This window comes from Gallinula chloropus, assembly GCF_964237585.1.
Source record: "Gallinula chloropus genome assembly, chromosome: 5".
Taxonomy (NCBI): Eukaryota; Metazoa; Chordata; class Aves; order Gruiformes; family Rallidae; genus Gallinula; species Gallinula chloropus.
The window spans coordinates 66,739,695-66,754,962 of NC_140090.1; the positions used below are offsets into that span (position 1 = coordinate 66,739,695).

General features: G+C 59.9%; 1 protein-coding gene across 1 annotated transcript; it reads left to right on the forward strand.

Moving 5' to 3' along the window:
- Positions 1 to 104: 104 nt before the first annotated feature.
- MMS19 (MMS19 homolog, cytosolic iron-sulfur assembly component) lies at positions 105 to 15,133 on the forward strand (the record flags this gene model as incomplete). The annotated part of the gene is made up of 31 exons (XM_084264631.1): positions 105 to 213; positions 4,153 to 4,201; positions 4,962 to 5,062; positions 6,613 to 6,698; positions 7,017 to 7,091; positions 7,609 to 7,678; positions 7,845 to 7,973; positions 8,179 to 8,240; positions 8,503 to 8,589; positions 8,874 to 8,948; positions 9,212 to 9,289; positions 9,602 to 9,740; positions 10,129 to 10,283; positions 10,475 to 10,553; positions 10,779 to 10,904; positions 11,162 to 11,243; positions 11,573 to 11,670; positions 11,995 to 12,123; positions 12,284 to 12,439; positions 12,673 to 12,772; positions 12,941 to 13,043; positions 13,155 to 13,229; positions 13,351 to 13,477; positions 13,561 to 13,661; positions 13,735 to 13,791; positions 13,904 to 14,090; positions 14,205 to 14,287; positions 14,378 to 14,542; positions 14,624 to 14,683; positions 14,793 to 14,893; positions 14,963 to 15,133. The coding sequence occupies 31 exons, from the start codon at positions 105 to 107 to the stop codon at positions 14,988 to 14,990; spliced, it is 3,072 nt and encodes a 1,023-aa protein (XP_084120757.1). The 3' UTR covers positions 14,991 to 15,133.
- Between the last annotated feature and the right edge of the window lie 135 nt (positions 15,134 to 15,268).

Below are 15,268 nucleotides of genomic sequence, written 5' to 3' on the forward strand. Positions count from 1 at the left end.
TCCTCGTTGTGCGCATGCGCACTCTGTCAGCGCCCGCGGCGTGAGGCGCCAGCGCATGCGCACGGCGGGAGGCCCGGCGGCCGCTGCCCTCGGCGTGGGCTGTCATGGCGGCGGCCGGGGCCGGGGCCGGGGTGGGGGGTGAGGCTCTCGCCGCCTTCGTCCAGGACTTTGTGGCTGGGCAGCAGGATGGCCACGCTGCCGAGGTGGCGGCAGGTACCGGGCGGGCGCGGCTACTGGGCGGGGCCGGGTGTGGGCACGGCAGCGGGGCTGGGCCGAGGGCGGGCGTGGGCACGGCTGCAGTGCGGGCCGGGCCGGGCCGGGCTGGGCTGGGCTGGGCTGGGCTGGGCTGGGCTTTGGGGCTGAGTTTGGGGCTGGTGCAGGAGCTGGGCCTGGGCACGGCTGTGGGATAGGGCTTGGGATGCCGAGTGGGGCGGGGCAGGGCAGGGCAGGGCTGCTCCAAGCGTGGCTGTGTGTCGCGGGGCTGGGGCGTGAGGTGTCGGTGTGGGGTATGGCTGTGGGGCCAGGCCTGGGGGAATGGGCTGGGCCTGCAGCTGTGCGCTGGGTATTGAAGGGGGAGATGAGGGCTGGGGGGTGTGGGGCAGCAGCTGGGGTGAGCGGCTCTTGGAGTGCATGTGGGTAGGTGTAGGGCTGTTGGGAGCTGGGGTCAGGGTTTCAGGTGGCCAGTCTGGGGCATGGGGTGGGATTCAAGGTGTTGGGTCTCCTGGGGGTGCCCTGGAGCAGGGAATGGGGCTTTGGGGTGAAGGATATAGTATGGGATGTGTGAGGCTGCAAGGCCTGGCACTGGAGGTTTGGGATGCAGTGGGAGCTGTTGTGGGTGATACTGGGTATGACTGGCTGGGGGATGGCTCTGGCTGGGATGCAGAGAGCGAGCCAGTGGGAAGGGAGCACCTGGCCTTGCTGAGATGCTGTAGGAGAAGGCTGATGTGCTGGCTTCTCTGGCCCCTGCTTCTGGGGCCCAGGCTTTGACTGTCCTCTCTCTGGTTTCTTCTCCTTTCCTGGCAGAACTTGAGGCATTTGGTTTCCTTGGATAATTTGTCCTTCTACTTGGAGCAGCAATTTGGTGACTTAGTTGTTTCAGGGAATTTGCAGCTTCGGGAATGTGGCTTTTTGAGGACAAGGCAGCACATTTGTGTTTCTAGGCAGTGACTTTAATGCATTTTGGAAAGGAGTTGTGAGAGTAGAGGATGACATAGGTTACACGACACAGGGGAGTAGCTTATAGCCTTTCCCAAGACTGATGGGTTGTATCTTGATGCTGAGGTGAGCTGGCAAAACGGGAAGGCGACCCAGTAGTCCGTGCAATGCAGAGTGAAGGAAATGCCAAGGAAATTTGGAGGAATTCACTAAACTATGTGACATTCAAGATGATGCAAAAGAGTGGCACGAAGCCTCTGACACGTTTGGGATAGAGGGAGGGAAAGATAACCTTCCAACTGCTGCTGTCATCTGTGGTCATGTTACAAAAGTGCCCGGAGAAAGCTCTGTCTCTTCAAAGACAGGCAAAGAGAGGAGCCGCCCCAGCTCCTCAGCAGTGTGCTGCCTGTGACAAACCTACCTGGACAAGGGAGGGAGCCAGCAAGTGTCCTTTGGCCCCTCTGACCTCGCACAGAATCACACATCAGAAAGTATTAAATTGCATCACATACCCTTGAGTGAGAGGGGAGAGGCTTTTCTCTCACCTTGTGGCCGTTGTGCAATTGTTGGAAGAAATGTGTTCAGCTTCTCCCGTCTGCTGCTGGGCACTGAGCTGAGTGTAACTTGGCAAGTGGGAGACAGGCTGTGGTGGCATCACAGGCAGCTTGGGCTGCCTGGGTCAGTGGGTGGCAGAAGGAGACCAAACTCGTTTCTAATCAAAGATGGGGAAAGAAGGATCCAGAAGATCAGCCACACGCTCCCCGTGAGTGCTGTGCTAATGTTGTGAGGGTGTGGGGGAGACAGCAATGGGGAGCGTGTGGAAGTGATTAATATGTGTTAGGACACAGTGTGGAAGGAGGGAAGAGGTGTCGGGAAAGGGAGCGGGTTCATTCGGAGTGACAGTGCCGCAGAGGGTGCGTGGCTTGCTGCTGTTCAGCCTCTCAGACAACAGGAACACCAGAATGAGCCCTCCCAGCGAGGGGGATGCCGGGGTTCAAGGAGCCCAATTACCCTTGGGGACGTGCCGCTGCCAGATGTGGAGGCAGAGGTTTGGCAGGCGCACCACTGCGCCGGTGAGCCGGGTCCGGCTGTAGCTGTGCTGGGTGCCTGTGTGTGGGAGGCAGTGAGCAGGGCAGGCTGTCAGGGCTGCTGTCAGGGCTGCTGTCGGGGCTGCTGTGGTCCCTCCACACGAGACAGAGGTGGTCACAGCCCCGGGGCCCCGAGAACACAACAAGTTCCCTCCCCGCCAGCGAGCTCGGGGGCTGCTGACCGCGAGGACCATCAGCAGCTGGTTGTGGTTGATCGTTACACTGCAGCTCCTTCCTGTTGAGTAGGAAACCAGCAGCACCGTGGCTGCGCTGCTTTAGGTCTCTGAAGATGCAGAGAGGCAGAGTGCTTGGCTGCAGGGACAGTGTTTGTCTTGGACCTTCTCCACGGTGGTTCAGAGGCACGAGGGCTTTTTGTGAGCTCGTGGAGCGGGATGTTGGTTGGGATGCTGGGTGTGAGCTCTCCTGGCAGCTCAATCTGCTTTGTGCCCGTGCATGGCACCCACTTCTTGTTGCACTGTTGTTCTCCAAGAAATTTTGCTGGCACCTTACAGCTGCTCAAAGAGTTCAACCTGTGCCTGTCGACTCTGCAGCCTGCTGGGCTCCTCCTCTTCCTCTCAGCTCCCCTTATTTGTTCTGCCCCTCAGTTCAGGCTCCCTTTCTCCGCTGTGCCGAGCAGGATTGGAAGCTCTATCTCTGGATTCAGGGCTACCTGCTGTCAGAAAACACTGTCATCCCTTCTCCCATCCCCAGAGACTGCTCTCTGATGAACAGCAGGACTTACTGCTGAAATTAAGTGCTTAGGAAGAGCCAGTAAACACTTGCAACAGCAGGAGACACCAGCTGAGACAGGGCCTGGGAGAGTATTGAATTAAGCCATTACGTTTCAGAGGAGGTGGGTGCCCTGGCAGTTGTGTAGACAAGACTTCAGCAGGGATCAGAGCCCTCTGAGGAGCCCAGAAGTGCTCAGGGCAAAGACTTAGGTGACTAGAAGGTGAGGGGTTTTCTGGAGGGAAATAAAGCTGTTTTGTTTAGGTCTAGAGTGAAGGGTGTTGCTTGTTTCCCAGCAGTGTGCCTTGCCACCTGAGCTGCAGATTAGAGGGCTAAAGGTAAGGCAGTCCCTCACCTCCCACACACACAGAGCCTTCCTACTGGGAAGGTGTCACGTTGGTGGTGGGTGGTGGGAGTAGAGAACCTGCCCTCCTGCCAGGGCTCTGGTAGGATGCAGCAGGTCCTTCCCAAAGCCTCTTGAGGAGTGACTCTTCCCCCAGCTGAGTTGCAAGAATATTGAGGCAGGTGAGTGAAGCAACCTCACAGGGTGTCTGAGTCAGAGCTGGAAATAGACTCCAGGAGACCCAATGCTTCGTCTTCCTCTGACCACAAAGCTGCCTTTCTACCTGCCCTCCATCGTGGAGGGAGTTTGTACAGGTCTTGCCCAGCACAGTGTGGAGGTGGTGGAGCCAAGGTGGGAACCTGGGTGATCAGTAGTGCCTGGGCTGTTTGCTCAGCTAATGTTCTCTTGGGAATCACCTGGGGAGTTGCCCTCTGTCTCCTCTTGGCTTGCTCACACTAGAGAAGTGGTTTTTGGCGTCTCAGCAAAATGGAGCACAGCAAGGCTGCTTCTCTTGGGAGCCATGTGTTGGTCACGGGTGCAGCCAGGCTGTGAGGAGAGGGGAGAGGCAAAGTGATGGCTACTTCACCCTTTGCTGCCTGCTCTCAGCTCTTGGTCTGGTCAAGGCAGCTCTTGGTCTCGGATGTGTTTGCAGGCAGGCCTGGAGGTGTCTCCACCAACAGAGAGCACACGGCTTCTTTGGTGCTCAGCGAGGTGCTGGTGCGCAGCCAGCCTTGCCTGTGTGGTGCTGGGACCCTTCCCAGCACCCAGCTCCAGCACCGTGCCTGACTGATGGTTTGGGAGTCTCTTTGGTTCACTCTCTCTACCTCTTTTCTCCAGGGGTGAAAGGTGGAAGCTGGACTGTGCTGCAGCTTGTGGAAGCCCTGGGGTAAGAGAAGCCTTACACACGTGAGGGCCTTGCAGGGGAGATTCCTGCAAGGATGGACAGTGACAAATAGAAATGTGCACACTCATCCAGGACAAGCTAGCTTCACCACAGGACACAGGCCTGCAAGGATGTCAGCCATTCACAGCACAGGGCCTGGGCAGCACTTTCCCTCCCAGGACCTGGGAGCTGTTTGGGAAAGAGCAAGGCCAGAGCAGCACTGGATGCTCTCCCAAGGCTGAGGAGAGTTGTGGCAGGCAGCGAGCCGCAGGGCACTTCTCAGTTGGGACTGTCCCCAGTCAGTGCCTGAGCACACAGCTGCACATCACCCTGTCACGACTTGGCTCACTCTCAGCTCTTGCCTCACACTCGGCTCTTGCCTCTGTGTCAGCTGTCATGGCCTGGGACTTGGGGAGGCTTGTTTCTCCCAGGCTGGGGGCTGGGTTTGCCTTCATGTGAGGGGCTTTGCCCTTTTTCGGTCTTTTAGCCTTTGAGATGGGGGGAGCCTGAAATCCAGGTGCAGAGCCTGGTGCAAGGGCAGTTTCTCTGGGCTGAACTTGGATCTATTGCTGTGCGGCTCTGGGGCCGGGCGCATGTGTGCAGGGCTGCCACGGGAAGAGGAGTCTGCTCCCACCCCACCAGCAAGTCAGGCCCCTGCCCAGGGAGCAGCACCCCTTGTTGGATGTGTCTGCTCAGGGTGTGCTTCCTGCTGGGGTGGCCCTGCTCACAGCTGCCTCTTGGGCTTTCTCCCTGCTTGGGCTAGGTCTTGCCTGGAGAACACGGATCCACGGACGCGAGGGCGAGGCATCCAGCTGCTGTCACAAGTCCTGCTCCAGTGTTACTCCCTGCTCCAGGAGAAGGAAGGTAAGGGCTGCTCTGGGCCCTTGTGTGGCTGCTGGCAGGTTGGGGGCAAAGCCTGTGCCGTTCAGGTGTCTGTCCTGCAGTTGGAAAAGGGATTGATTTAGCACCATGACAACTTTGTGCATCTCTGTCAGGAGTCAAAGTCCAAGGAGAACACGGGGCCTCACGCTGCAGCCTTTTTGCCAGCCTCACCACACAATTTGGGTCACTCCCTTACTACACCAAAGCCCTGGCACTGCAGCTCGTGCCCCTGGCAGTGTGTGGGTGTTGCACACCCAGGTGTGCTCAGTGCCACGTGGGATGCCTTGGGGACACATCTGTATGTCAAAATCCTTGGGTGGTGATTCAGTGGAGGAAAACCATCCTTCACGAAGCAAGTCACACTGCAGCATCACTTCAGCCTGCCCAGGTTAACTCTGGGGGAACCCTGGCGCCTGGGGAGGAGGGGAGATCAGCTTAAGGATGAGAGTGGAAGGCCAGAGTGGGGAGGCAAGGAGAAGGTTTGGCTGTGTTAAATGCTCTGTAGCAACTGCTGGCAGCAGGGGAAACCAGTAAGCGCTGCCAGACTTTGACTTGGACTGGGGGCCTTGCTGATGGGTAGCTGAACTTGTGCCAGCAGGCTGGCAAGGCCGGGGGGCCCAGCTACTGAGACATGGAGTAAGGGAAAGATGGAAGCAAAAAGTGCTTAGTCCTCGGCATTTGGTGCTCTGTGAGGTTCAGACTGGTGCCAGGTAGGGCTTGGAGCAGCTGTGCAGAAAGAGTATGGACAGACCAGCTACTGGTGTAGCTGGAGTCAGGTGTGATGACTGTGATAGAGACTGGGATGCTCCAGAGGGACCACTGGGGGTGGGGAGCAGAGTCAGGGCAGCTCAGTGAGAGGAGGCAGCTGTGTTGGAGCCACGTCACTGGGAGCTCTGGAGGAGGGTGGGCAGAGCCAGCTTCCCAGGGGGGCACAAGCAGCTGCTGGGACACCACCAGCTGGTTCCATCCCCCTTTGTGTCCCTCCTCACGCAGCAGTTCATTTCTCAAGCGCTGCGTCAGGCTGCCTCCTGGGGGGGTGAGTTTCTGCAGCAGCTGTGGGCACAGGATGCTACTAGCCGGCTCTTCCAGTCTGCTTCCTGCTGCCACTCCCCAGGGCCGGGGTGTGCAGGCGCCCATGGCCGTGACTCAGGGGCCAGGAACGTGTTGTGGAGCCAGCGCAGGGAAGCTGGAGCTCCCGCTCCGTCCCTGCACCCCACCCCAAACATCCTCCAGCCTCGGCTGGCTGAGCAGGCGTTCGCTGCTGCTGTCTGCATCCACGTGTCTGGACAGGCCAGGGCAAATGCCTCTTGGGTGGCTGCAGCACCTCTGCAGCGGCCAGAGGTGGGTGCTGCCCTGCTGTGGTCAGACGTGGGTTGCTCATGGGGGGCAGGGAGGGGGGGTGAAGGCATTGGAGCCAAGCGGGTGCACCCAACGGTGGCAGTTCAGCCTGTTCACCAGTGCAAGACACACTTGCTATTAATGTGGCCACTGCTTCCCCAGGACTAACACACATTGGTGTCTGTCTCTGACAGTGCTGCATCTGGTCCTGTTCTATGAGAATCGGCTGCAGGATCATCACCTCGTGATCCCCTCGGTGCTCCAGGGACTCCGAGCACTGGTGAGCTCATGCTCTGCAGCTCCTGCCTGGCAGCACTGCCCTGTCTTCTCCATGTTCCTGTGTGCCCCCTTGCAGAGGGGCAGGAGAGAGGACGCTGCCTTGACTTCCTGCCCTGTGCTGGTACTGGGGCAAGGATTCTCTGGCCTCTCTGGGGAGCAGCACAGGTGATAAACATCCTGCCCTGTGCTGTTGGGGGGTGGTGAGCTATCCCTGGTGCAGGAGGGGATCCTGCAGGTAGCTGCTGTACAGAAGGAAGAGCTCTGTTACATGGCTGCTTGTCTGGGTTTTTCATTCTTGCTTTTCTTTTCCTGTCCCCAGAGCATGTGTGATGTGCTGTCCCCAGGGCTAGCGGTGTCTGTGCTCAAAACCATCTTCCAGGAGGTACATGTGCAGGTGGGCTATGTGATTTCCCATGCTCCTGTCCCTGCTCACTGGGTGTCTGGGGATGGCCCCAAGGACTGGATGCAGCAGTGCGGTGTAGCGCAGCCTCCCGCAGCGGTGCAGTGCCCCTGTGGAGCCTTGAGACGCTGTGTCTCGCTGCAGAGGGAGAGGCAGAGAGCAGCTGAGGATCCTCCTTGGACCTTGTCCTCTATTTTGTCAGCCCTGGGGGGGAGTTATTTTCTTCGCTCCGTTCTCCAGGCTGTGTTTATGTGACCTCAGCACCCAAATTCTTCTCCAGGTTAAGACTGTTTATGCTGGCAGAGCCTTGGGCAGTATGTGTGGCCCTGGTGTGGCTGTGATGGGCACAGTCATGTTCAGGTGCCATCACACAGGCATGAACACACTTTGCATGTGGTAAATGGGATCCACGTGCCAGGAAACAGCAGCTGAGCAGCTGGGGGTCCTGCCCTTGGGCAGCAGTGCTGTCACGTGTAGAGGCCTGTTTTGATTCCTCTGCTCTTTTCTCCAGTCCCTGCTGCAGCTGGACCGCCACACAGTCTACAGCATCATCACCAACTTCATGGGCACCAGGGAGGAAGGTGAGGGGACAGTGAAAATGGCTCACTTTTACCTTCTCTGAGGGCTTTGTTGCTCTGAATGGGGAGAACTGAAAGGGCTGTGGGGTTGGGGAAACCGGGCCCGGATTTCTTGCTATGTTGGTGAGGTCTGGTGTCCTGCACCTGCTCACACTCCTTCTTTCTGCAGAGCTGAAGGGCCTGGGTGCCGACTTTACCTTCGGCTTCATCCAGGTGATGGATGGGGAGAAGGATCCCCGCAATCTGCTGGTGGCCTTCCAGATTGTGCGTGACCTCATTGCCAAGAACTACACCCTAGGTGAGCCTGTGGCTGCTCTGCAGAACTGAGGGGGTGATACATTGCTTTTCTTTGAGCTTTTAGAGCCATGGCCCTTGGGTCTGGCCAGGGCTGAGGTTGTCCTTGACCTGCTTTAGGAGCTGCAGAGCCAGCCTGTCGTGGGTGCTAGGTGTTACCACTGTGCCTCTTGTGCCTTCTGCTCACTCTCTCTCTCTTCTCCCCACAGGTCCCTTTGTGGAGGAACTGTTTGAAGTGACGTCCTGCTACTTCCCCATTGATTTTTCTCCAGTGAGTGAGTCTGTCCTGTGCCACAGCCTTTTCCTTCTGGTGCTTTCTCAGGGGGTCGGGTCCCCTCCAAGGAATGGGAGGAGAAGGGAGGGTGTGACTCTTGGCTGGGCCGTGTTGAGCTGTGGTACCCAGGCAAACAGGACAGTGCCAGGCTGGCTGCAGTGACTGGCATCGCTGCTGCCTTGATGAAGAAGAGGTGATACGGCCCCAGCTGATGACTGGGTTGGGACTTTTACTGATTTGCTCTCCACCTCCCTTCCAGCCCCCCAACGACCCTCACGGCATCCAGAGAGAAGATCTGATCCTCAGCCTCCGGGCTGTACTGGCCTCCACACCCCAGTTTGCTGAGGTAGGAAGCTCCTCTGAGGTTCTTGAGCACTCCACTCTTCCCTGAGCACAGGCTGCTTCATAGTGCTGCAGCTCCTGCTGTGGCTGCATGGGTCAGGAACCCGTGGGGCCAGGGCAGCCCTGTCTCCTGGGTCTGAGCACAGGGTGAGTGCTGACACTGGCACTCTGGGAAGGGGCTGCCTGCTGCAGGCATCCCCCCACTGCTCTCCTGGCAGAGATTGTGCCTGCAGGGCCTGGCCAAGGTGGTGCAAAGGGTGTGCTGAGTCTAAGTGCCTCTTTCTGCAGTTCCTGCTCCCTCTGCTCATTGAGAAGATGGACTCAGACCTGCAAAGTGCCAAGCTTGACTCCCTGCAGACCCTGGTAAGGAGGGATCCTCTACTCCCTTTGGCCCACAGCTGGCCTGTGGCAGCAGCCACCAGCTACCTCTGAGCCCTTCTTCCTGCCACCCTTGCAGAGCCCAAATTTCCTGGGTCCTAATTTGGCCTGAATCACTTTCCTCTTTTTCTGTCCCTTGATTGGTTCAAGCAGTTCAGCCTGAGCTTGACAGGGTGGACAGTGTCCCTGCTCTGTGTCCTCCCGGTAGTAGCTTCTCTCTGATGCTTTCTCCTGGCTCCCTCTTGCAGACTGCTTGCTGTGCCATCTATGGGCAGAAGGAGCTGCAGGAGTTCCTCCCCAGCCTCTGGTCATCCCTGCGCAGGGAGGTGAGTACTGCAGGGCCCCTAACAAATGCTCTGCCACAGCTGGGCTCCCGCTGAGCAGAAGGTCACAACCAAATCAAGCAGGTCCTGTATCTCCCAGTGGCCCCCACCTGTGGCCTTGGACCGCCCCAGATGAAAAGTGGGGGTCAGGTCAGCACTATCAGCCTGTCCCTGGGGTGTGGATGTGCCACAGTGCGTGTTCGAAGCACGTGGGAAGTGAGGCAGGAGCCTGAGCCCTTCAGCCCGGGCTGGGAGTGTGATGCCTGTGTTTGGGGACAGCACAGAGCTTGGCTCATCCCCTGGCCTCTACTGCAGGTGTTTCAGACAGCGAGTGAGAAGGTGGAGGCAGAGTGCCTGGCCACACTGCACGCCCTGTCTGCCTGCCTCTCCCGCTCTGTGCTCAGCTCTGATACCGAGGACCTGCTGGACTCCTTCCTCAGCAGCATCCTGCAAGGTTAGTAAAGAGACTTACCCTGCTGAGCCTTCAAGCGTGCTCCTAGCCAGAGACCTGCCCTCCTGCTCTCTTTGAACCTGCTTGCTTTCTTCTCTTTGTAGCTCTCATAGCCACTGTTGGCTTTTCCAAGGCAACTAGCTGGAGGAAGGGAGGAGGGGGGGGAAGCAGTAGGAAATGCCTGTTGGATTGAGTTGCTTTCCTCTCTGTTGGGATTGGGGTGTCCTAGGCTGTGCTGTGGGGTTGGAGCTGGGCGAAGCAGCTGTTAGGGAGGCTGTGCTGCAGCTCAGAGCTGTGCTCCAGCAGCACGTCCCAGCCCAGCTATCCGCTGCATCCCCACACGTGAGGCAGAGGATCTCTGCGGTGCAGCTGACGCCCAAGCCTATCTCAGATTGCAGGCACCATCTGTGTGAGCCTGACATGAAGCTGGTGTGGCCAAGTGCCAAACTCCTGCAGGCAGCAGCAGGTGCCTCCCTCCGTGCCTACCACCGTGTCACCCGCAACGTCCTGCCCCTGCTGCTGGAGCAGTACAACAAGCACCCGCAGGTGAGGGGCACCCTGGGCTCTGTGGTCACAGGCAGCAGGGCTCAGTGTGCCCTCTGGCTCTGCAGGGACTGGTGGGAGCAGGGTGTCGAATTGGGTGTCCTGCCCTGGCTGTGGGTACTACTGGCTGCACAGCTCTGGGCTGAGGTGTAGCTGCATCCCAGCGAAGAGGTTACGCCGCTTTGTCCCTGCAGAGCAGCCAGAGGAGGACGATTTTGGAAATGCTGCTGGGCTTCCTGGAGTTGCAGCAGAAATGGGGACATGTGGAAGAAGGTGAGGCTGGCTGGTGCCTCTGGAGGCGCCTGTCCCAGGGGGCTTCTGGCTCTGTCTTCACTTCCCTGTATGCTGACAGAGAAGGAAAGCTCTCTGATGTGGCGGGTGCAAGCCCCTGCCATGTCCCAGGGACCCTGCATGGCTGGGCATCCACCAGCAGGGCCCTAGAAAGGGCCTGTTAGGTGGCTGTGTGGTGGCAGCCAGTGACTGTTCCCCTCTCTCCAGATGAGAGCTCTCTGCTGTCGCTCCAAGCCCCGATTTGCTCTGTGGTGTTCTCGGCACTGTCGGATCCCAGTGTGCAGCTGCAGCTGGTTGGGATCAGGGCGCTGACTGTCCTGGGCTCCCTGCAAGGTTCGTGCCTTGTTTCCCTTGAGGAGGCAGAGTGGGGGTGTCACCCTGTTCTGGGTGTACCAGAGCAGTGGTAGGAGCCCATGAGCTCCAGGGACACTTGGTCTCTCTCTTGCCTGTTTGCACTGGGCACCTTGTATCTGGTGTTTGGCACGCTGCTGTGTTGCTGCTGGCCTGGGTGAGGGGGAAGGACGCTGGCCAGAACATTGGCATCTTTACCTGTGGCTGAGTGCAGGATTCACCTACGTCTCTTGTTCCAGGCTTCCTGTCTCCCTCTGACCTGGAGCTGGTTGTGGATCACCTCATCCATCTTTCTCTGCGTGAGGAAGATTCCCAGAGCAGGTGAGGGCTGTGCTGGTGCCACTGCAGTCACCCACGCTCTGGGGAGAGGAGCAGAGCCTGGCCCCACTGCAGAGAGGGGCTGTAGTCTGAGGGGAGGCACAGGAACTATCTGAACTAAAAGACTTTGTGGGTGTTGGAGCAAAGGGGTAAACAGTACGATTTATGGGCTGGAGATTAGAAAGTATGGGCTTGTCAAAGAAGGGGAGGGTGCCAGTATGGTGAAAAGGACTGATGGCTGAGAAATGGGCCCAGGTCTGTGCAGCTGCTGTACAAGCAGCTCAGGGTTTGCAGTGCTCACCTCATCCCTCCTGCTCTCTTTCCCCTGGCAGCGAAGCAGCAATGGAGGCAGCTGGATCTCTGGCCCCCACCTACCCAAAGGTTTTCTCTGGACACATGGTGCCCAGGCTTGAAGAGGAGCTGCGGTCAGGTAGGGCTGGTGGCCTTGGGAATGGAGCGATGTCTAGTTTTGGGGTGAAGCCTACCCCATCCCCATACAGCCCCTACCAGGCAGTGGGGCTGTGCCATACAGCATAGGGGGGTTCCCAGTGCAGGTACCGGGGTTGGCAACCAGCCTGTGGGGCCAGGATCCCCTTGTGTGCAGGAGCTGCCCAGCCAGAGAGCAGGCAGGGAGCCTTGAGCCAGGCGTGCTGCTTCACCCCACGCACCCTGGCAGGGTTCAGGCCCTGAGTGCCCTTGGGTGAGGGGGTCTGGGGTCACCCCAGCACCCCTCTGAGGTGTGTTTCCTCTTCAGAGCGGGAGGAACAGAGCTGCTCCCTGCAGCAGCGCTGCCTGCAGGCCCTGGCAGCCGTGTCCACTCACACCAGCATCGTGAGGGAGACTGTCCCTGTCCTGCTGCAGCACCTCCGGAAGGTGCAGAAAGGTAGCGCGGCCGGTGACAGGCAGCGTCGGGGCAGGACCTGCCTCTGTCACCACGGGTGGCTGGGAGAGGGTGGGGGTGGCGGTGGTGTGAGGAGGGAGGGCTGCGTGGCCCCGGGGTCCCGGCACAGACCCCTCCGTGTGACAGTGACTGTGCCCTGCAGGGAGCGAGGCCAGGAGCGCCCGAGACGTGGTCTCTGTGTGCCAGAGCCTGCACCGTGTGGCCCTGCAGTGCCAGCAGGACGCGGAAGGCTGCTGGTACTACCACCAGGCAGTGGTGCCCTGCCTGCTGGCCATGGCCCTGCAAGCTGCCATGCAGGGTAGGTGCGGGACTGGGGCGGGCAGGGAAGAGCTGGCAGCTGCCTGGGCTCTCCGGGGTCCCTGATCCCGCAGCCAGCGCTGCTGCCGCCGCCCTCCGGCGACCTCGGGAACTGCGGGGACGCTGCCCGAGGCAGAGCAGCCCTGCCCCGCGGCCTGTGTGTGCCGGGCCGTGCCTGCCTGCCTTCTCTGGGCAGAGGGCTCCAGCTTGTCCCTTTCCTCCCGCTGCCTGCAGAGAGCACCCACCCGCTGCTGGGCAAGGCGTTACTAGAGGAAGAGGTGCTGGCTGCCATGGTCCCTGTCATCAGTGCTGCCACCACTCACCTGAGCCCCGAGTGAGTGATGCTGGGGCGGGATGCCAGGAACTGCAGTGTGGGGAGGGGTCAGGCGCTGTTCCCCCTGCTGCTGCCTGTACACGGAGACCCTGCACCTCCTGGGAGGTGCCCAGGAGCTCTCTGGTGACCCTCCCAGAGCAGCACATTGCGATGTCTCCTTTCTCCTAGGCTGGCTGCCCAGAGTGTGTCTCACATAGTGCCCCTTTTCCTCGACGGAGAGGTCTCCTTCCTGCCCCAGAACAGTTTTCCCTGCTCCTTCCGGCCCTTTGAGGTGTGTTGGGTCCTTGGGAGTGGTGTGTTGGAATACAAGCAAGGAATGAGGATGTTGGCACACACTGGCAGCAAGGACTGTGATGACACGGGTGCTGTTCTTTCCCCTCAGGATGGGGAGTGCTTGGAGGCACAGAGACGCCTGGTCGCCCTCCTCATGGCCTTTGTCTGCTCTTTACCTCGCAATGTAAGTTGGTGAGGAGTAGGATGGAGAAGGCCCCCTCCTGCCCGGGTCTACAGCAGCTCCACAGGCAGAGGAAGGCAGTTGTTGTAGCCCTGGGCTGTACTGTGCTCCATGTCTCTTCCAGGTGGCAATTCCTCAGCAGGAACGGCTGCTCCGGGAGCTGCTGGCACTGAGCTGCTCCTGCAACTGCCCCTTCACAGCCACCACAGCTGCCAAGTGCTTTGCGGGGCTGGTGAACAAGCACCCAGCGGGTAGGGGAGCTGGGCAGGACCTTGTGGGCCTCTGCTTACTGCTGGCAGAGGAATGGCTCAGCCTGTCCCTTCTGTGTCCCCAGGGCAGCAGCTGGACGAGATCCTGCAGCTCGCAGTGAACAGGATGGAGCCCGGCCTTGCGGAGGGGCCCCGCCGAACACAGGCGCTCACGCTGCTGCTCTGGGTAAGGCCTGCCCTGGGCTGGGGGGCCTGGGTGGAGAAGCCAGCCTGGTGCTGACTCTGCTCTGCCTGCACAGGTTACCAAAGCCCTGGTTCTGCGCTACCACCCCCTGAGCACCCACCTGACAGACAAGGTAGGTGTCAGTGAGGCTGGGTGATGTCCAAGGAGCCTGCCCATTGCTCCTGAGGCTGGCTGGGGATGCCCAGCAGCAGGGAGCCCCATCTCAGGTCTCTCTCCCCTCACAGCTGCTGGACCTGCTGGGTGACATGGAGCTGGGCCCCGCCGCAGCTGATGGCTTCTCCCTGCTCATGGCCGAGCCTCCGGACGTGCTGCACAAGGGCTGCCACGCCGACGTGCGCATCATGTTCCGCCAGCGCTTCTTCACCGACAACGTCCCCAAGCTGGTGCAGGGCTTCCACGCAGCTGGCCCTGGTGAGCGGCCACCCCCAGCCCAGCTTTGCCACCCTGTCACCACCTTACCCTGGGGACCTGGGCCAGCGTCCCCTCCTTCCCCTGGCTGCCTGTAACCACCTCTGCTCTCCACAGACGTGAAGGCCAATTACCTGAAGGGCCTGTCCCATGTACTCAACCACCTCCCCAAGCCTGTGCTGGTGACAGAACTGCCTACGGTGAGAGCCAGTCTTGGTGGGGTCGGAATGTGGCCGTGGGGAGTGTGCAGCTGGCAGTTACTCATGGCTCCTGTGTCCTCCCCATCACAGCTGCTTTCCCTCCTGCTTGAGGCTTTGTCCTGCTCGGACCGTGTGGTGCAGCTCTCCACGCTGAGCTGCCTCCAGCCGCTGCTCCTCGAAGCTCCTCAGATCATGAGCCTGCACGTCGACACACTGGTCACCAAGTTCCTCAGCCTCACCTCCAGCCCCACCATGGTATGTGCACCCCTCCTCCATCCCCACCACCCTCTCCTCTGCCCCTCTCCCTTCCACCACCCTGACCCCTGTCTGTTCCAGGCTGTCCGCATTGCTGCCCTGCGCTGTGCCCATGCGCTTACCAGCCTGCCCACAACAGTGGTAAGTGCTCCTGCAGCTGTCTGCTGCTCCAGGGTCAAGGGGGTCCCAAACCTCCTCCGGGGGTGCAGCCAGCACCCAGCTGTCACTAAGAGCCATTTCTGTGCTACAGCTGCTCCCGTACAAGGCCCGAGTTATCCGGGCCCTGGCCAAGCCTTTGGATGACAAGAAGAGGCTGGTGCGGAAAGAGGCGGTGGCAGCACGTGGGGAATGGTGAGTGTGTGTGGCTTGGGGTGCTGGTGTGTTGGGGACGTGGCTGCTGACACCATCTCTGTCCCACAGGTTCCTGCTGGGGAGCCCAGGCAGGTGAGCACCCTGCTTTCTCTCCCTGCACTGACCGACAATCTGACCGGGCCCCCGCTAACCTGCCCAGCCATCCAACCGCTGCCATGGACCCTCAGAGCCCAGTGCTGCCCTGCGTGCTGGGGCTGGAGCCTGGGGGCTGGGAGCCAGCACCCCTTGCTGCGGCACCTGCCCGGCACCCCCCCCCCTCTTCCTGGCACCCACAGGAGGGAAGCAGCTGTGCCGCTCCCGGCTTGCCCAGCCACAGCTGCAGCCAGGGACAGAGACGGACAGATTGACCCTGCG